This window comes from Cydia splendana, chromosome 9, assembly GCF_910591565.1.
Source record: "Cydia splendana chromosome 9, ilCydSple1.2, whole genome shotgun sequence".
Lineage (NCBI taxonomy): Eukaryota > Metazoa > Arthropoda > Insecta > Lepidoptera > Tortricidae > Cydia > Cydia splendana.
Window position 1 is genome coordinate 17,300,092 of NC_085968.1, and position 22,548 is coordinate 17,322,639.

A 22,548-nucleotide genomic window follows, 5' to 3' on the forward strand; every position below is an offset into this window, starting at 1 on the left:
GCGAATAAAACAAGATGTCATTAAGTCAGATGTAAAATGTTATTTACTACTCTATACGGTTTTTCATAAGGTGCAAAATCCATTCAATAGGAATTTAAATAAATAAAGTTTCAGCAGGGTGGCAATTCCATTTTGGCGGATAAAGCGAAACAGAATAGTTCTATCGAACCTGCTTACAAATTTTCACGAGAATCAGTTGAGAAATGTGATCTGCAAAGGAGAACATACAAAAGCATTTTTGCCCAAGCTGAAACGGAGACCTTTGCTAACGCTCGGCCAATGATGGTTTAGGTACACCTATAAAAAATGATTGTCCCTGCTGTAATTTTAATATCTTTATATTTCAACCGGTATAGTTTTACCTTCAAAAATAATCGGTATCGCTAAACAATAGCGGTACCTTACTACTTATACGTTCACGAAATCAGTATCTGCATAACTTGATTGTTAGTAAACTAACCTGGAAAATAATCTGAAAATCACCGAAACATTTATGTACAGTCACCTGCAATAATATGTTACGTCATTAGCGCCAACTTTGCCTCCAGGGAAACTTTGCCCAAAACGACAATTTTAAACAAATTCGTTAATGTAGAAAAATTGATAATAGTTATGGCCACCCTGCTGTTTTTAGTAGAAAATTGGTTATATTTCTGACATAGTATATGCCAAACTTGTGCATAACTTGACTTGGGAATTTTGAGTTTGAGCGAGTTGTCTAATATAGGGTATATTTCGGCGGGCAAAAAATTGATAAATAATGAATGCAAGTAGAAAAAATTGAGAACCCTTTGACAAATATTTCCGGGTTTCAGTTATAACACATGAAGCATAGATTATGTCTATTAATATTTAAACTAATAAGGCCTAAATACACAAAAGTTTTAGCGGTGGGCAAAGTAATCCGGTAATTTGGCATCCATACCAACATTGCCCACCACCAAAAACGGATTAGGGTTGTCACTTTCATCTAATTTACCCAACTTCGCAAGTAAAAGAAGGTTATGTTTGTACACTAAAATAAGTTTATAAATATATACTGTATTTAATTTGTCTTATTATCCTTTATTTAGATGTTTTATCCCGTTAACGAATGAAAACACAACAAAAATCATATTTTTGGTCATTAAACTATTGTAACAGATTTTGTCAAAAGTGACAACCCTAGCCTTTGTAAAATGCTTAGGCGAGCCTTATTTGGAAATGGGCAAAAACGGGTAGGCAACATTGCCCAGCAAATTTATTTAAAAGTTTTTACACTTATCGCTAAGTTATTAACAGGGAATGGTAGGATTGCCCAAAACCTTTAAGTGATCCTTAGACATCATCATCATATATACGAGCTGTATTTGAATACCAAATTGACGTGGGCAATGTTGGCGAAAACCCCGGATATTTTTTTATTTGCCCGCCCTCTAAAACGCAAAAAAATGGGTAAAAACACGATAAAAAAATGTTTTCTTCACATAAACTGATGCGTTTGATCACAATGGACGTGCTGAGCAAAAAAAAGTCATATGATGTGATATTTTTTGAGAGATTCGTGTTTAAAAAAAAAAGCGGGCAAAGTTGATGATAATGAGTAATGACGGTACCTACTCTTCGAAGGTCGCAAAAATATGTGACATGCTCTTATGGTTCTACAAATAAGATCGTGTCAGATATTTTTGCGGCCTTCGTTGTGTAACATAAATTGCAGGTGACTGTACATTTGCAATAATAATTTTATTTAGTTTCAACGAAAGTTTCAAGTTTAGTACGAAAATACTTCAGATATGCAATATGCACAAAATGTAGACCTAATCGAAATAAAACATTGCTTTTTATAGTAAATTTATAAAACATTCGATACATAAGGTATACATAACAATAACCAGGCCACAACGCTATTGGCCTGTAAGCTTCATCTCGGTCTCCAAAGCCGCAAAAACTTGCTAGTACTTAGTGCTGGCCTTTATTTTTTCTTGAAGATTTTCAGAGAACAGCACGTACACGCATTATACATATAGACGGAACGAACGGCATAATCATAATAATTTATTCGTCGCAATCCATGGTATTACAGATCTAGTTACAAGACTGTTAATAGGCAATATTTTAATATAAAAGTTCTATAATATAATACAAGATTACAGTTGTCATCAAAATTCATTGACATACAGAAGTCAAATACGTTTTTAAAATGACGCAAAATGATACCAGCATAATAAAAATTGATCCCAATCAGTAAAGATGAGTCTTTAAACTTTTTTCATTTTAAGCGAGTTTTGAAGGAAGATAATACTTAAATTCGACTGTAATCGTATTATTTTAAGATAGTTTACTGCGGTTTTCAACAATAATGACCCGTAAATAACAGCAAATGAAATTTAAATGAGACGCGAGCTGATATTTATGTACCCTATTTTTTGAAATACATTTTATCTACTGGTATGCTTTCTCGTGTGCGTATATGATTTAATGTCAATATAATTGTCAAAAGCAAGAAAATCAAGCTGTCATTTTCATTTGAAGAAGTACACGTGTGCTCCGGTGTAGCCCCAACGGGCATCTGACTTGAAGAAGAATTTTGAGTGATGTCGTCAATGTATGGAAATTGTTCGAAAGTTTACATTTGAGATTGAATTTCTGTGTTGTCTTTGTGAGTAAAAATATAAATCGATAATAAATTGGTAGCTGAATTATCTAGCTTCCAAAATCATACAATAATTAAATTACTGTCAAAGACAAAATTGTTTTGCTTCTGTCTCAAACGGAATTCCATATTTTGATTTTTTGATACTTTTAGTGTCGATTTGTAGAGAATAACAGCAAATTAAAAATATAATGGCATAAAGAGTCGGTACACGGTTTCTTCGTGAATAAATTTACGTGTAATTTAATGCAATTATCAAACATTTATTGAACAAATTATGGTTACAAAGTTAGGTCTAAATCGAAAACGTCATATACCGGCCCCTTAATAAGTTAAAATATTTCTTTATAATTTTATAATTTTCATTTATATGTATTTTAGCTTAAATTTTACAATAACACGTCATTTTTAATTACTCGTTAGCAATATCTTCCGATTCACGAAAGAAATTTCAGACTTTCGGGTAATTCTGTTTATACTACTGGCAACACAGGATAGCGCTGTGCACATTTGACAATTCGGATCTAGATAACTTCATGCCCTGACCGTCATCCTTGTCGAACGCGTGTTAATTGTTATTTCCTTCTCGCTCAGTGTCAGCAGTCGCAGTGTTTTCCAAACTTTTCACGTCGTAAGCTTGGTAATTAATGTGTAACTGTGAATTAGTTTTTTACATGGTATAATAATATACTCCGCCTGGTACTCCATTCCCGTCTTTTCTAGGTCACCTAACTGACACGGGCCTACGTCATCATGCGACAGCGCTATATGATAATATGCGATAGCGCTATATATAGCGGCCATGTTGTTGTGACGTAGGCCCGTGTCACTCTGGGAATGGAAGACCATGTTTTATTAGACTATGGTTTTTTAAACGTTTGTCTTGTATAGATAAATAAAGTTTAATTTAATACATTAGATTTGTTTTATTTTACTATGTTTCTACATGAATAACTTAAAATTAATGCCGTTAAAATAATTTTCACCGTTGGTTAAAATTCTCCCACATTTCAAAGTTTGAGAACCTGTAAACAGCATGATGACGTAGGCGCGTGTCAGTTAGGTCATACGCGAATCTCGGAATGGAGTACCAGGCGGAGTATATTATTATACCATGACCGTGCCTACTCATATACAAATATATTATATACAATAAGCTAGATTACTCAAGTATGTTGAGGAAAAACTTACCTTTCTGTTTTCCAAGTGTCGATGTCTTGCACTCTTGACTCTCTAGCCAGCCCTTTCGATAATCATCAAATTGTTAGACGCCATTTTTTTAAAGACATGAATTTTCTTTATCAGGTTCCAGGGGGCAAAGCGGAGGTTCCACCTTCAAACGCCATCTACATCCACCCGGAGAGTCCCAACTTCGGGGCGCACTGGATGAAGGAGCCCATCTCCTTCGCGAAAGTAAAGCTCACTAACAAAACCAATGGCAATGGACAGGTATGTAGGTATTAATTATCAGTATTAACCTTCACACTTTTTTAGCGAATTCTGTGAATATTTTAGTACAATATCGTTGCGATCTTTGCGTTGCCTGCTTGAAGAAATCGTTAAAGAATTCCTTATTAAAATGTCAGTGAGAAGTGTCTCTAGTGGTTATCTTCAGCAGAGGTTAGGTTTAACTATAGGTACAAAAAACAAATCTTTAGACTACCGCAGCCAGTGCAGGACAGATTCGTGTCGCGTGATGTCAGGTCATAAAGTTGTTCTTTAAGAGGTTGAAAACTACCCAGCAGATACATTCCTAAATGTACTTAAAAGTCACTCGTATTCGGTTTTTGTTGGAACAATTTTCATGCCTTATGTATGACGAGACGACGAATAGACGAACCGCATGTATAACTGTTAATCAGTATATCGTACACATTATGCATCCTGCAAACTGTAGCTCGCTTCTCAACTGCTCCATATTAATAGATTCCCGTTACCATCGATATTCCCAAAAGGCATTATTGACAGAATACTAATCTGCGTTAATAGAAAGCAGGTGGTATGGAGGTGTTACTGCTACAGTTGCTCGCTACTGACCAGTATTCCCATCACATACGACCGTATCTCTTCAGACGAACCAGAGTAAATATTATCTCCGATAAAGCACATGTTACGGACCTCAAGATCACACTTATGTTGGTTGGTTTAAAAAGATGTGTTCGAAAAGGATTGTCTCAAACAACAGTCCAGTTCTCACGCGATATGGCGCGAATTAACATGAAAACAAACATGAGATACATCCAGATCCATATGTTGGCGTCTCGGTGTGAAATTTGTAGCTTTACCAACTGTTTAGCGGAGTACGCACTATCATTTGTAATAATTATTGTCTCGATGCTATATTTACTAGTCCCATTCGTGTTAGATTAGATGACTTCTGCAAAAATTAATGGCGTATTAATTGTCCGATTATGATTTTATTGTTAAGAGTGTGCGAGATTTGAAACGTGTAAAGTAACAATTGTTCGTTAATGTCGTTCGCGAATGGTTGTTAGCGGTTTTCAATTTATAACTGACCTAGTGCGAAGATTTAAGTTCAGAAATAACCGAACAGTTACGAAATGGTGTGAGACACATGACGTGGCAGTCTTGCCTTTACTCAATTCCCTTTGCTCAACAAACAACGTACCTACACCTAGGTATATAGTTTCAGTAATTTTTGATGCTTTCTTTTGAAAGGTATTCCTACAAATGACTGTTGGAACATGATGGATATGGCTATTTTATTCTTGTTCGTGGTGTAGTATAATAAACAATAGCCGGGGCCTGAAGAATCAATTCTTGAGCTTGAGCAAACAACAAATGAACATTTCCCGACATTATGAAACTATAATAATTATTTTATTACAAGTTAAAGTTTAACAACCGTTGTCATTATCACGTAAGAATATTAGGTAGACACAATCGTGATAATTTCCTTATGTTAGTTACTACCTGAAACGCGGTCACCCGGTGACCACGAACGCTGTAAACGGTTCGAAACGTCGGGATATATTAAAAATTTATTATACGCGATAATAATATAATCCGTTTCCATAGTTTTATTTCATGAGTAACTATCGGTAACCGATGACAATGTTAGTTACTAACTATAAATCGTTCTTCAGATTGATTGACATCAGTGTAAGCACATAGTATTCAATCAGATTATAATTCTTATAGATAAATCAATACCGCTTGCCTACATTCATTTTTTTTTCAGATCATGCTGAACTCTCTTCACAAATACGAACCAAGAGTCCATCTCGTGAAAGTGGGCACGGACCTCCGTCGCATCATGACCTACCCCTTCCCCGAAACCCAGTTCATCGCGGTCACCGCGTACCAGAACGAGGAAGTGACGTCACTCAAGATCAAATACAATCCGTTCGCCAAAGCGTTCTTGGACGCCAAGGAGAGGCCTGAAGGTTATTATCAGAGGGATTTTGTGGGAACGCACTATCCTCAACAAAGTTCGTCGCCTCATCAGTATCCACAATGTAAGTTATTGATTATTTATTTCATATGTAAGCGTGCTGGGCCCATAACCTGTTTGAAGATGTAACTTCGCAACTACAGATTTGTTTTTTATGTTTATTGGAATTCGTCATACTTTCTTAATTGTAGGTAAATTGACATTAAGGGCTCATTTAGACGATGCGAGAACTCGCATGCGAGTTTTGATCGGTCGGTTGAATTGGACGTACGCAACAGTCCGCAATGTCACTAAAATCGCATGCGAGTTCGCCCGCCGTCTAAATCAGCCATAAAAGCGCCCTCCTGACCTCTTGTGAATAAATTTTGAAGCTTCTTACAAAGCTAAGTCAAATAGGTAGGTACATAATACAGTTCAATAATTTAACTGGTCAGAATCACGGTTTAAATGGATTGGAAAATTTATAAACAAGCAAATCAAAACTTTTGTTACGAATATTTAATAAAGATCAGAGATACAGTAACAAAGAAACTTACTTATATAGAAATTTACTACAAGTTGTTAAATTTAATGTTGCATAAAAATAACAGCAAAGTATAACTTTACTGTGTTTAAACTTATACAACAGAGCTTTAATATTAAACTAGTGCAACATATTCGGTTTAGAAGTACCACATTATGGGAAGATGTAATAGTCTAATATGTATTATACATGTTAATATAAAACATTGACAGTGTCTTCCATTGTTAAGTGGAATGATCAATTCACTTAAATTATGAAACAAAAACTGGATGTCTTCTCATCCTTTAGGTGATAAAAAACTTAATTGTAAAAAATTGTGCACTAAGCAACAAGCACTTACCAACAGCATTTACTGTCGAGGCGAATATATCAAAATAAGAGAGTTTGTAGTATTTCTTTTCTTACATTCTTCAATAAAGTTATTCAGCACATCAGGGTTTCTTGGTTGCGGTTCTACAGCACTCCTTTTTGATTTGAGTTTAAAAATGTCCTTCGCAAGCAGTGAATCATTAGTTCCCAAGAGAGGCTTATGCCAAAAAGATTGCACTGGAGCTCTTTCAGGTATGGATGATTTATTTTTCAACCAACACAGGAACAAAAAAGTGTGTTTACATCTTCCTAAAACCATAAAAATAATAGATAGAGTCTGACCAATAATATTTATAGTTGTGGTGAATATCTTAACCTTTTGACTGACATAGAATTTTTCATTTAGTGTGCTTGTGTCACTGGCGGTACAAAGTTACTTGAAGTTTTGCCTTATTTATCAGACCGTGGCGAAATGAGCCTGATTTTGTATGTCTTATATATCAGTCTATGGCAGTTAAAAGGTTAAAATAGTGTTTGTAAAGTTTCATTTCTTACATTCTGCAATAGATGTTGAGCGCTCTTTAGAAATTAAATATGTCCTTGGCAAGCATTGAACAATTAGTTCCCAATAGGGGTTTATGCCAAAAACATTGCACCGGAGCGCTTTCAGGTATTGACGATTTCACTTCCAGCCAACACAAGAACAACAAAGTGTGTTTGCACCCTCCTAGAAGCATTAATAAATGAGTAGCTTAACTTCAAACTCGGGTAAATCCATCTGTCAGATTATACAATGTTGGTATTAAGAAAAGGTAATAAGGTAGATATTTGCTGAGATCAAATGGATTTACCCGAATTTGAAGTTAAGCAACACAAATAACAGTTAGTACATCCACTGACGCAAAATTGAGTCTGCAGAAAAGCTACCTGTAAGTCCCATGGACGCTTTATCGCACACGCGATACCAAATGTATGAAAAGTCCTCTGGGACTTAGAAGTTTTGGACATTGTCTATGGTTGTTAAAACACCACTTATAATAAGTCTTCAAATATTTACCTGCTAATTCAGGATGGCAATTACATGCACTGTCAGTAATGGCATTCTCATTTACATGAACAGACACAGTGTAATATTTGATTTCGCCCTCCTCTTCCGAAGCAACTTTGGCCTTAACAAGGCATTCAGTGCCATTGTTTTTTAGCTGCACAAATCCTACAGCATCTATAACATAATTTTCGTCCGATGCCCTAAAAAATAATACAAATTAATGTTATTTAACGAACTGACGGTACACAAAAGATCAGTTAGTTGCAATTTTTGGGTAATTTGTAACTTACGCCAATTGTTTCACACCTCTTATTTCATCAATACTGTGCCTGTTGCTGCTTATAACATATTCAAGAATCATCAAGGTGTTTACTTCTGGTAGGTTACTAGAATCTGCTTGCACGAACCTATTTACCATGTTCATTTTTTTGGGCGAAAGTAGTAGATATTTAACTGTAAAGTACTGTCACAAGGATTGTCGGAATAAAGAAGTTATGTCCAAAGGTAAGAGTGTCAGAGAAATATTAAGAGCAGAAGGTGAAAATTAAAACAATACCGAATTATTCAAATAGGAGAAAAACAAATCCAAATAAGAATTAATTCCAACCGGTTGTTTGGTTTGCTTTGACAATTATGACGGTTGCCGGAGGGCACTGAGGCATCACTGAGGAAGGTGAGGACAGTTGTCAGCTGTCATTGTCATAGACAATTTTTTCTTTCTATGGGCCTGTATACATTAAACGATTTAAATCGCAATTTTGGCATTGGCCACGCCCCTAAGCTCCGCCCCCGACTTGGAACGTAAATTAAACGTTTCGTTTCACGATGTTTTCAACCGGTAAATATGTTTTTATTAGTAGTATATTCTAAAATGATCATTTAACTTCTAAGATAAGATTTGCATATCCCTTCGGGTGGCAGCACCTCCGGTTGAAAGGTAGGAGCAATGGCGCGGCCATTTTTTAAAATATGCCCCTGCGTGGCAACAAGCCCGTAATTGGCAGAGACCGTCTCACGGTCTGTGTGCGAGGCCGTATTTCGCGCCTAAAATATAGATGGTCAAGCAAATCTTGTCAGTAGAAAAAGGCGCGAAATTCAAATTTTCTATGAGACGATATCCCTTCGCGCCTACATTTTTCAAATTTGCCGCCTTCTTCTACTGACAAGATCTGCTTGACCAACTATAAAACCGTTAAAACTATGCCTTGCTTGCTCACTCTTGCAAGATGCATTCGTCAATAAATAAGGATGGTATTCCCTAACGGTCGGATTCCCGCGTAAAACTAAGTTTGTTAGAAATGGCGTGATGTACCCGCCCCACCTCGCCCATTACGCACCGACCGTCGAGCCGCGAACATTCAAACGGAATACACAGTGATAATAATTTTATTTTATTTCCTAATTATACGTATTTTTATACATGAAAGTAGAAAAAATTTGGTAATATGAGATTAGACCAAGTCTAGCATAATCCACATAAATAGAATGGAATTTATTGGTATACAATCAAATAAGCCATTTTATCCTGAATTCAGTGATATATAGTTTATATATATCATTCATACATTTTTGGGAAATGGTCATATTTCTAACACGCGTCAAATACGCGATGATCACCCATGGAGGCCCCGCCACTTGACGTATATTTTTCGAAAATGCCCGCGCCTCTCAACCCACCGTTCAATCTGAGGCGCCGCCATTCAACGGCTCGTTATATCTGTCCGTCTCGCGGCTCCCCGCCACTTACCGTAGAGACCTCGAGGCGGACAATGCCACTCGAAGGGATATTGAATATTTTATTCATAAACTTTTAACTAGACCACAATAGTTTGATTGACGATAACGACAAAATCGTTTTGTTACTGTGACGATCACGATAAAGGATAAGAGTTCAAATACAAAATGTGTACCAATCTAGACCACAACTCCTTGCAACGATCACCAAGCTAGGTTACATATCAGAATACCGAAAACTGATTTACCTAATGTCGAATCACCTATGCTTGATTCACCTATTTTTAAATTACCTATCGATCATTTTACCTAAACATTGACTGACCTAAGTTCATAATACCTAAGCTCAAATAACCTAATGGACGAAACACCTAATGCACGATATACCTAAGGCACGTTTTACCTACTGCACGTTTCACCTAAAGCTATTATACCTAATGCACGAATCACCTATAGCTGATATACCTAATGGACGATACACCTAAAGCTGATATACCTAATGAACGATGTACCTAAACTTGATTTACCTAATGGACGAAATACCTAAAACTGTTAAACCTATCGCACGAAATACCTAAAGTTGATATACTTCCTGAACGATTTACCTAATGTCGATATGCCTAATGCACGGAATACCTAAAGTCTATATACCTAGTACAAAATTCATATCATTTTGCCGAATGATCAAGTGGCAACTCCACCCAATAAATCGTATGATTTCCCAACCTTACAGTAGAAACTGTTTGTTTGGATAACAACTTAAAAATACACTTTTTGAAACGCTACTTTTTAGGTAGTAGAATGATTTCGTATCGTAAGTCTAATACAAAATTAGTTATCTTATCTTATCAAAAACTTAATTTTTGTTAGTTAACATAATGACGATGAAATAAAAGTCGGTTTTGGCACTGTTTGGTCGCAGTTAACCTAACACGCTCCTCCTCGCTTTGCTCATCGTCGCACCTATCTCGACTCTGGCAAATGACTAGACCTTATATTATAATAAAAAATAGTGAGCCAATTGAATGATTTGGCTAAAAAAATTATACCAAATGTTGTATGTCCTAATAATAAAATAAGTAAATAAATAAATATTATAGGGACATTCTTACACAAATTGACTAAGTCCCACGGGTTACATATCAGAATACCGAAAATCGATTTACCTAATGTTGAATCACCTATGCTCGTTTCACCTATTTTTTAAAATACCTAATGACCAATTAACCTAAGCTCATAACACCTAATGAACGAATTACCTATTGCACGTTTCACCTACAATTGGTTTACCTAAGCTCAGAATACCTATGCTCGATTTACCTAAAGTTGAAACACCTAATACTCGAAATACCTAAAGCTAATATACCTAATACATGAAACACCTAATGTTGATATACCTAATGCACGAAATACCTAAACTCGATATTCCTAATGATCGAATTGCCTAAAGTTAACATACCTACTGCATGAATTACCTAAAGTCGGTATACCTAATGATCAAATTACCTAAAGTTAACATACCTAATGAACGAAATACCTAAATTCGATACACCTAATGCACGAAATACCTGAACTCGATGCACTTAGTGAACAAAATATGTACCTAAAATCAAAAATATAATTATTGTTTAGTAGAATATTATTAGGACATACTTACAACATTTGGTATAAATTTTTTAGCCAAATCATTCAATTGACTTACTATTTTTTATTATAATATGGGGCATTATCTATGAAAAGGGACCTTATTGTCGATGGCGCTTACGCCGCACAGCGTCGCGCGTTATTGTATTTATATCGGAGCATCGTTAATAATGGCGTAAGCGCCATCGACAATAAGGTTTCATAGATAACGTCACATATAAGGTCTAGTCATTTGCCAGAGTCGAGATAGGTGCGACGACGAGCAAAGCGAGGAGGAGCGTGTTAGGTTAACTGTGACCAAACAGTGCCAAAACCGACTTTTATTTCATCGTCATGATGCTAACTTACAAAAATTAAGTTTTTGATAAGATAAAATAACTAATTTTGTATTAGACTTCAGAAATCATTCTACTACCTAAAAAGAAGCGTTTCAAAAAGTGTATTTTTAAGTTGTTATCCAAACAAACAGTTTCTACTGTAAGGTCGGGAAATCATACGATTTATTGGGTGGAGTTGCGACTTGATCATTCGGCAAAATGATATGAATTTTGTACAAGGTATATAGACTTTAGGTATTCCGTGCATTAGGCATATCGACATTAGGTAATGCGTGCAGGAAGTATATCAACTTTAGGTATTTCATGCGATAGGTTTAACAGTTTTAGGTATTTCGTCCATTAGATAAATCAAATTTAGGTACATCGTTCATTAGGTATATCAGCTTTAGGTGTATCGTCCATTAGGTATATCAGCTATAGGTGATTCGTGCATTAGGTACAATAGCTTTAGGTAAAACGTGCAGTAGGTAAAACATGCATTAGGTATATCGTGCATTAGGTATTTCGTCCATTAGGTTATTTAAGCTTAGGTATTATAAACTTAGGTCAGTCAATGTTTAGGTAAAATGATTGATAGGTAATTTAAAAATAGGTGAATCAAGCATAGGTGATTCAACATTAGGTAAATCAGTTTTCGGTATTCTGATATGTAACCGTCCCACGGTAAGCTCAAGAAAAGCTTGTGTTGTGGGTACTCAGACAACGATATATATAATATATAAATACTTAAAATATATAGAAAACAACCATAACTCAGGAACAAATATCTGTATCATCATACAAATAAATGTCCTTACCAGGATTCGAACCCGGGACCATCGGCTTCATAGGCAGGGTCACTACCCACTAGGCTAGACCGGTCGTCAAATAATATTCTACTAAACAATAATTATATTTTTGATTTTAGGTACATATTTCGTTCATTAAGTGCATCGACTTCAGGTATTTCGTGCATTAGGTGTATCGAATTTAGGTATTTCGTTCATTAGGTATGTTAACTTTAGGTAATTTGATCATTAGGTATACCGACTTTAGGTAATTCGTGCAGTAGGTATGTTAACTTTAGGCAATTCGATCATTAGGTATACTGAGTTTAGGTATTTCGTGCATTAGGTATATCAACATTAGGTGTTTCGTGTATTAGGTATATTAGCTTTAGGTATTTCGAGTATTAGGTGTTTCAACTTTATGTAAATCGAGCATAGGTATTCTGAGCTTAGGTAAACCAATTGTAGGTGAAACGTGCAATAGGTAATCCGTTCATTAGGTGTTATGAGCTTAGGTTAATTGATCATTAGGTATTTTTTAAAATAGGTGAAACGAGCATAGGTGATTCAACATTAGGTAAATCAATTTTCGGTATTCTGATATGTAACCCCAAGCTACGGTAGAAACTTAGAAAGTATTCGGTGCAACAGTAGAATATAATAAGGCCTTAACATGTGCATGTTCCATACGTATCGTATGCAAGAGCCATATAAGGCCAGGAATCAATTAGTGCAATAATCTAGAATTTTGGAGTATAAATAAATATAAGTAATTGAACTGATCGTGTCTTTGTCTGTTACAGTTAGCGGATGGTTCGTGGCATCGCAGTCCTTGTATGGTGGCAGTAACGCTGCTTCTCGAAGGCCTGCGCCATATCCACCCCGGCCGCCCTCCCGGCCACGGACGCTATCACCGCCTTGTAAGTCATTATATTTCGTAAACAGGTAAACTAGTAAGAGATATTTCACTCAAGAAAAACTTATGTTGATGGTTGGTCGTTGGTTGATGATGGTTCATTATCCATTCAATAGGGCTTCGAATGTTCCGAATTCCAGTTGCCAGTCACCCTTCTAAAAGTCCTTTCCCTCGGGCCGTCTTTCTAAATTAGGTCGGATTTACTTCAAAACATACATATATTTTAGGACCATAGTAACGTTCGTTCATATTTAATTTCAGCAACCTACAGCAGCTCAGAGCGCACTCCATCCGCGAACACCGCCAGCTACACATGGTCCGGCAGCGGCTATTGGCCGGCGCAGGGTTCTCCCCCTCCGCCCCCTTCATCACCGTACCGCACGCCTCCATACCCTGCGCCGCTGGAGTACCAGCCCGCTGCCACACAACCGCAGCCGTTATATCCACTTCAAGTAAGTTCACTTACACGTACACAAAGTAGCAATGTGGTCACGTATTTGTTAAATACACCAATCGTTAATCAATAAGATGCAGCTAGTAGCCTGCATCCTAATTTCGATCGAATCGATCAATGCTAATCGCTCCTCGAGCGAACCGTTTGCAAAAGGATCAGTAACTGCTTGCGTACATTTCGTAGGAAAATATGCACATGCAGCATATGTCTTGCTCTTGCGTTAGCCGTATGTAAACGACGAATTTGTTGTGCATTCACGAGATCTAGATGTACCTTAACATAATCAATATTATTAATATTATTATACATCTTATGTCAAATATAAATACAAATCCTCTTTATTGCACAAACTCAAAATAAAACAAGGAAACACTCTTATACATAAACACAGAGGTAAACAGAAGGCGACCTTATGTCTAAAGAGCGATTTCTTCCAGACAACCTTTAGAGAATTTATATTTTCAATAATTAATGTTGTTGCCATTGCTTGTTTCCAGTACGAGACGCCAGCGCAGCACTCGCCCTATTATCAACATGCGTATGCATCGTACGCACACCACCCCATTGAAGATATTTCCTATTGGCCTAACGGGTAAGCTAATTAAATATACATTCATCTGAAACTCAACTGACTATGATATGACCAAAATAATCTATCAAATATTTTATTCAATAATCGTCAATACAACAATATATATATATATATATATAAAAAAAAAAAAAACTAAAACTTAAGACTAGCTTTAGTCAAAAAGTCCCCCCCGAGTTGTCCCTGGCGCAAAGGTACCCATCACACTAGCCGCGTTACCGCGTTGAATGGCGATGGACAACCTTTGCACCAGGTACGAACCCGCGCGGGCGTCCGATCCCTTCTCCCTCATTCGACGTCCCACTTCCCTAATAAAGGCAGTAGCCTCCGACCCCCAGCACCCGGTTGTCTCAAACGCAAGGGGCACAAAATAATAATTTCCGGCCAGGTTCGCATATTTCTCCAGCTTCTTGGCCGCGGCAAAATCCGCGGCGGCACCAGCCGCCCGCACAGTTCGGCCGAGGTGTGAGGCCGCGAAAGTGCTAACGCACGTAGCGTCCCATAGCAGGCATTTACCCCTCTGCCACGGCACCAAAGTCAAGCCGTCTGGCCTTTTACCATCGGTGCGGCAGAGGCCCGGAGGCTCCAGGACACAGGGGATGTTGGCGGATATTAAAGCCCTCCTCACGATGTCATTGAGAGCGTGGTGACGCGGAAACCTTCCTGAACAACGACAACATATCAAAGCGTGATGGCCATTCGCCAAAAATAAAAAAATTAAAAATAAAAATAAAATAATTGGAATTTTGACTTGTAATTAAATTAATAAAAGTTATCAGTGTTCCTACGCCTGCCATGAATTGACAGCTTAGGACCTGAGGGCCTACAGCGAACAACGAAAAATTTAAAATCGTTATCTAGGCAAGAGCGATAGAGAGGCAGATAACGATTTTAGATTTTTTCATGTTGGCGGGTACGCCATCTAACTTAAGCTGCTAACATAATTATTGAATCCTTGTAGATATACAAGGTCAGTAATATGAATGAATAAGCAATAATGATCTGATTCTGCTGCACCTTTTACTGAGCTGTAACTCTTACTGAGGTGTGCCAATAAAGAGTATTCTATCTGATTTTGTTTCAGCTTAAACAGCTACGGCTACCAACCATCTGAATACGTCGGTACCGGTGACGTAGCCTACAACTCCGAAAACATGCCCTTCGGTCCCACGGGACCTCCTCTAGAAGCGGCCCCAGTCACGGAGGGCCGTGGTACGCCTCCGGGCCCTGAACACGGAGACAGAGAATACAAGTATAACACAGAAGAACGCCACTCACCGTGCGAGGAACCAACGTTGTCACCACGTCCTCCTACTCAGTGATATAGTGTTTTTGGGACGATTTAAGGTGTTACTTCACTGGACGCTTTTATACTAAATCCTGGACGATATCGTCGACGATAGTATCAACGCGACTCCATACAATCTCATACATTTTGGCTCCCTGCAGCCCTGTTGTGTCGTGATGATATCGTATAAAAGCGTCGATTAAGTAATCAACCGTCAAATGTGAGCTACTGTTGTATATTCAGAAGAAAAAAATACTAAAGCACCTATCTGTTGGATATCGAGATGGAACTTTTTAATAAGATGAAGCTTTCCTTTTACACGATAGAAGATCTCAGCCACATTGGACCGTAAAACGATAACAGTCTAATACATTAGTTGCCCATCACTCTCACTATACAATTTGACGCATTATTACTTTACTGACTGGTTTTGTTTGATATTTAAGCTTTGTTTGAGGCATTGACTACAATTGATTAGTTAGTGTGGTAACACCTTTAGAATATAATAAGCTAGAGTATTTTATTGCACGTTCGTCCGTAAGTAGTTAATTTTGCACGTGCTATGATGGAACTCTTAACTGCCCAAAATGGAGGGTTTTTAAATATACTTACCCAACAAACATGATTCTCACAGAATAATTAAATATTCGATCACATGTAAATATGTATTGTAAATAGGTATCAATATAATCTGAGATGGTTAAGAGCTCTCATCAAAGCAGAAATTAAAATACAAAAAAAAAATCTATTTAATAATATTGTGACCAGTTTTTATAGAGTTAGACCAAGAAAAGTCTGCAGCGATTTTAATAGCCCACGCAGTGACAGTGTTAAATATTACTTATTTTAAACGTCAAACTTCTATGAAATTATGACGTTTAAATAACACTTGCACTGCGTGGGCTATCAAAATCGCTGCAGACTTTTCTTGGTCTAACTCTATCTGTTTAAGATCCGTCCACTAATAATTTATGATAAAATGTATATTTTGTAAATTGTATTTTTAATTGAAATGCTTCTATTTTGTATGCAGCAATATTTATAGGGTCTGTGCGGAAAGAGAAGAGTCGTAGAATATATGGGCTCCCCTACATTTCACGACTCTTCTCTTTCCGCACAGACTCTAAACGACAAGACACAGCCTGCACACGAGTGACACGATCTCTCATCGTAGAGAAGTCTACTTGCCCCCACAACCTCGCACTAAGTGCGCTGCATCAGCTGCATGGTTGGTGCACAGCACACCTTCCCTATCTCTAAATTAGCTACGTATAGCTACGTAGTTGCATTTGATAAACGTGTTGGCTTGCCAGTGTCTGATTTTACCCTCTTTGAGTTAAATATGTTCTGACAAGAAAAATACACTAAGTAAACGAAGACCAACCTGTAGCGTAGGGCTAAGATGGTTGGCTCTTTTAGGGAATGCAATAACCGGCCAAACTTCATAACCGGTTTCGGTTACGGTTATGCCCGAAAAATAACCGAATATCGGTTATAATCGGTTACGGTTATTTTCGAAGAAAAATTATAAATTTACAATGAAGTAATTAAAAAAATACAAAAATCTTTGTTTTAGTACCTACAGTATTATGCCGGCTACATACGTAACGATAAATCGTTGCGATAAAACTGTGCAGTCCGACTGTGCGATAAATCGAACGTTCCTAGTGCCTCCACACGCCTCCGATATCGGAGCCGATCGTCAGTTCTCCGCAAAGCTCATCAGAAACAACATGTCATCCACAATGGCACTGCTTTGGAGTTAGATTTATGATTTCTCTATTAAACAGATGTATAGCGCCCTCCAGACTATGCGCGTGAATCGCGGGCGAAGCCGCGAATGCGAGTGTGGCGTCGATTTCGCAGATTGTTCACGCCTTCGCGCCCTGTTCTCCGTTTTTTGTCGGTATTTCGGCCCGCGTCAAAGGAGACGCGAAGCGCGAACTTGCAAGACTCCACATTACACAATATTTTGGCTCCTCTGTGGCAAGATAAATATTAATTATATTATGATATATTATATTAAGCAGCTATATTTTACGGTTTTACAATAAAACAAAATGGAAAAACAGCTAAATCACGTATGATGCCATAGATAACTAACAGTTAAACTCGATCAGCTGATGCTTTTCCGCCATATTGCCGCAAACCAAACTGCGAAATCGCCGTGAAGCGTGCGAGTGTGGAGTCATACGTCAACTTCGCGATTTGTTCGCTCCGCGACGTCGCGCCGCGATTCACGCACATAGTCTGGAGGGGGCTTATAATGTAGGTAAAGCTATGGCTTTACCTACATACGGCGATTAAATAAAATTATAGTATGAGCGTAGGAAAACATGAAAAATCCCGTAAGTACATAAATAAGTTTTTGCCAAAAATTTCATTTTTGGTACAAGCTTTTATTGCTGACTGTACTTTTCTTACAACAGACAACTAATACTCATCAAGACAATTATAAAAACCCCTAACACTATTAGGTTGCGTTGTTTCATCACAGAGTTCCTATGGCCACCTCCTGTCTCCATCCTCAGATCAGCTCAATGGTGCCATAATATTGGATTGTCATCCGATTTATACATGCAAATTACAAATACAAAAATAAAACAGCAACAAATTTAACTTGCTAGATTTGATTACAGACCGACAAACAGACAGACAACAGTCAGGTGAAACTAAATAAAAGCTTGTAAAAACAGCGACTACGAACAGAGAACCCTACTATCGGGTCACTGGCACTAAATGCAGTACCGTCTTGACCATAAGGGCACACGGGGCCCGTGCACACAGGGCCCCGTTCCTCAGGGGGCCCCGAAGGATAGACAGTAACAGTATATATATTTGATTACACATAATAAATGTTAGTTTAATTCACTTTCTTTACTTTCCAAATTCTAAAGTTTATTTTTTTCATTAATGTATTTACTAGAATAATAGGTAACCCACGTGCGCACACAAGCGAGCGACGTGAAGTACTGCCGAAATGAACGGTCGCCATCCACACGCAACGATAAAACTGTGCAGTTCACTTCGACAACGATTTTTCTGATATAATTTGCAACTGCCACCGATCAACGATTTATCGTAACGATTTGTCATACACACGGTTCGATTTATCTGCACAGTCGGACTGCACAGTTTTATCGCAACGATTTATCGTTACGTATGTAGCCGGCATTAGGGAATGTGAGTAAGTCTTCGTTTTTTAGTAAAACACACCAAATACAGTAAAAGTAAAATATGACCTTGGACGTGATACAATATTCAATAAAAATATTTCATAAATAAGGGAAGTAAATTTGGTATATTTTTGTTTTTAAAGTCCACGAATGACATAAATCATAGTCACAGGCGTCGCTGCTAAAAATTGCAGGATTTTGTAGTCATTAGACAATAAAAACATACAATTTAAGTAATAAATAAATAACCGAAAATAACCGTAACCGGTTATTCGAGTTTCCAATATTCGGTTATGAAATTTTGTCAAAATATTCTTTATAACCGATTTGCATTCCTTAGCTCTTTATCAATTGTGTCGCTTAACTTCAAACTCGGGTAAATCCATTCGACCCTCTCAGCAAATATCTACTCTATTACCTTCTCTTAATACTATAATCGCATAATCTGACAGATGGATTTACCCGAGTTTGAAGTTAAGCGACTCAATTGTCGCCATGCCTATCATGTTCTAACAATGCGAAAGTATCTATGTATAGTCGTATCATCGAGAGCGTGGAATTGCATATGTAGTAGGTAGTATTGTTTGTTTACAGGCATTCTATATTTGAATTTTCTATTTTCTTGTACTATCAGCATACAACCACTACAAATGCAATTCCATCTTCTCGATAATTCAACTATAAGTGCGAAAGTGACGCATGGCATGACAGGTGATCAAAATGCGACCATCATACCGCGGTCATCATACACTGTATTAGGCGGCTCGCTATAGTCGCTATATAGTCGCTATATTATGATTGTTGATAGTAAGTTTGACCTTCGCTTGCCTAATGTGTAATCACGTAAAAGAAGGGTGGCCTGCTATGTATGTCTGTGGTACAAAGATTAAGCTTCTAAATACTGTTAAATTAAAATTTATGCCTGTGGAAAAGAATTCCATCTGTTTATTAATTTCTTTCTTGTTTACACCTATCACTGCTGTTGTCTAATCCAGTGAAATTGTAGAATTTTGTAACCTGGCTCTTCTGCGTCGAATCCGGTAGTTCTGATTTTTTGCAACTCAAATCACAAATCAGCTCTGTTTGATCTTAGGAACAATCGTGCCAAGCGGCATCGCCCGAGTCAAAAGTGCATACTCACTGCACTCACTTGGCTTACGAGCTCAATTTCAAAAAAATCAAAATTTTGAAAGCCTTTATCTCGGAAACTATTCAATCTACAGAGACAGTTCTAATCTCGTATTGTAGCAAATTTAGTCTTCTTTAAAACCGTCTAAGGAAGGTACTATCAAAAACTAGTCCTTTAGGGTTAGAATCACCCAAAACTAAACAAAAACCCAAATTTTCGCAGGTTTTTCGATTTTTGACAAAGTTGCGTTCGGCGCTCGAGGTCACCAACTTGGATTATTCATTGGGCCAACATCATAAATAAGCCTGCAAAAAATCAGAACTACCGGATTTGACGCAAACGCTAAATGTATAATTTTACTGTATTAATTAGCTTTATTTGAAATGATTGCAAATAAACAAATGCAATCAGCTCACGTGGAATGTAATTGATTCTCGTAAATTGACAATAAATAAGTATGTTTCTGTTACAGTTTTGCTGTTTTCATGAGTAGGTACATTCCCTCTCTCTCTTTATCTTTTGGACATTCTGATAAAGTATTATGGCACATAAACAAAAAACATCAACATCAATAATATCATTTAATTACAGAATGAAGTGCATAATTGTTTTCCATCGTATTTTCCCGGAAATGTTCGTATTTATTATGCTACTTCAGTCAACGTCAGTACTTTTTGTACCGAGACTGACTGAAATAGCAAGACACGTTTCGTGAAAATACGAAAGAAAATAATTATGCACTACATCTGTATACACCGTGTTTTTTTTGATTTCCGTTAATTTCAAGGGTGCATACCTGAGCTTAAATCAAGTAACTTTCCCAAAGACACCGATATTCTAATTAACTCCATTTCGAAGATAATCAATATTTTATTTTTTTCCTATAAGGCCTCTACAAGCTTGTACATTTGCCTTAAGGCCGGTTTACATATTGATTAGTGTTTAGAATGAGTTCATACATTTGCTACTAAACTTAAGTAAAATCTCGGTCGATCGATGTTCGAATTGACATTGATATGTCACAGATTTCAATTCATCATCATCATCCTGGCGTCAATCCCGGCTGTGCCCCCGCGCGGGGCGCGAGGACCCGGGGTCCGCCTTCCGACTCCTTCGTGACCACTTTGCCCGATCTTCGGCATCCCTGGTAGTGAGTCCGTTGGCACGCATGTCCTCCTTGACGATTGACGACATCAAGCCATCGCTTCTTGGGCCGGCCTCTTCTTCCCGTACCGGGAGGAGGCGGCATGGCCAGGCATTTGTTACCCACGTAACTTGCCGGTCTGCGCGAGACGTGGCCATACCAACGAAGGCGACACTCTTGCAGTTTGTCTGCAATGTCACGGACGCCAAGACTACCCCGAATGTGGGCGTTTCGGACGCGATCCTTGCGTGAAACTCCGCACATCCACCGTAGCATCTTCATTTCCGTGACACGCAGTTCCTGCTTGTGCCGCTCTAGTAATAGGCCAAGTCTCGCTGCCGTACAGAAGGGCAGGTCTAATGATGGTCTTATAGACCTGTCCCTTCAACTTAATCGGCATTTTGGGGTCACAAATAACCCCAGTCATCTCCCGCCATTTGACCCAAGCAGCGGAAATTCGGGCTTTGACGTCGCTGTCGATGTCCCCGATAGTGCTAAGTACAGATCCTAGGTACTTAACTTGATCCGTGCGCTCGACCATGTCCACGCCTATGCGGACGGGTAGAGGATCTGTACTATTGCAGGCCATGTACTCTGTCTTCGCCACATTTAGTTTAAGACCGCCGTTCTCCAGCGACCCCCTCCATCTGTTCACACGCTGGACAAGTCGGCCCTTATCAGAGTCTGTCAGCGCGATATCATCAGCATACATGAATAGCCACGGTGGCTGCTCATGGTAGTCTCGGATGCTGGCTGACAGGGCGTCTAATATCACGCTAAACAGAAACGGGCTGAGCACAGAGCCCTGATGTACTCCAACAGTGACAGAGAAGGGGTTGGTGTCACCAACAGCGGTCCTGACTATTGAATCAGAATCGTGGTACATGTCCCGGATAGTGTCAATATAGGCCTCAGGTACAGCCTTGGACCGCAGCGCCCACCAGATCATCTCACGAGGGACAATTTCAATTGTTTGGTTTATTTAAATGTAATGCCCGTGTTACAACAACGCTATATGCTACATTTAATTAGTTTTTAATATTAATTTTTCTGAAAAAAAAAGCAAAAAAAAAATTTTTTTTTCTAAATTAACTATGCCATTAAGTTTTCTTAAACGTACTTAACCATACCCCGAAGTTAACGGAATTCAATAAAAACACGGTGTATAACAGAGTTTTGGCCATTGCACCATCCGCTCCGGTATACTGAACAAACAGCATACGCTTAACGACAGGGATGCAACTATTAAATCTGTTAAAGCGAAAATATCAGAATACGTTCAATGATCGTTCGGTTGCTCGGTGTGGACGCACCAGTAAACAGGTGATTTGGTTAGGCCTTTATTTGATTTTGATAGTACTGCTGGTTTAAATTTCCGGTGAGGTCAGTCAACTCCACGATCCACGTATCTAAGCGTTTCTAGAGTCGAACCACAAACT

General features: G+C 38.0%; 1 protein-coding gene and 1 long non-coding RNA gene across 4 annotated transcripts in view; one reads left to right on the forward strand and one right to left on the reverse strand.

Annotated features, from left to right (window-relative positions):
• The window catches only part of LOC134793726 (T-related protein), a 50,538-nt gene extending 34,796 nt beyond the window's left edge, over positions 1–15,742 (forward strand). Inside the window, exons 4-9 of one of the 2 annotated variants that reach the window (XM_063765379.1) lie at positions 3,941–4,084; positions 5,838–6,114; positions 13,217–13,333; positions 13,591–13,781; positions 14,281–14,375; positions 15,457–15,742. In XM_063765379.1, the coding sequence (XP_063621449.1) occupies positions 3,941–4,084; positions 5,838–6,114; positions 13,217–13,333; positions 13,591–13,781; positions 14,281–14,375; positions 15,457–15,694 (1,062 nt within the window). In that variant the 3' untranslated portion in view covers positions 15,695–15,742. The remainder of the gene's footprint in view (positions 1–3,940; positions 4,085–5,837; positions 6,115–13,216; positions 13,334–13,590; positions 13,782–14,280; positions 14,376–15,456) is intronic. The other variant, XM_063765380.1, reaches the window with a different exon arrangement.
• On the reverse strand, positions 6,571–8,562 carry LOC134794028 (uncharacterized). 2 transcript variants are annotated; one of them, XR_010144621.1, is made up of 4 exons: positions 8,221–8,562; positions 7,940–8,130; positions 7,438–7,609; positions 6,571–7,191 (listed from the first exon to the last, which is right to left on the reverse strand). It is a non-coding gene; the product is annotated as an uncharacterized LOC134794028 (long non-coding RNA). The 2 variants fall into 2 exon arrangements; XR_010144622.1 differs by lacking the exon at positions 7,438–7,609 and having other exon boundaries at positions 6,572–7,191.
• Positions 15,743–22,548: the final 6,806 nt, after the last annotated feature.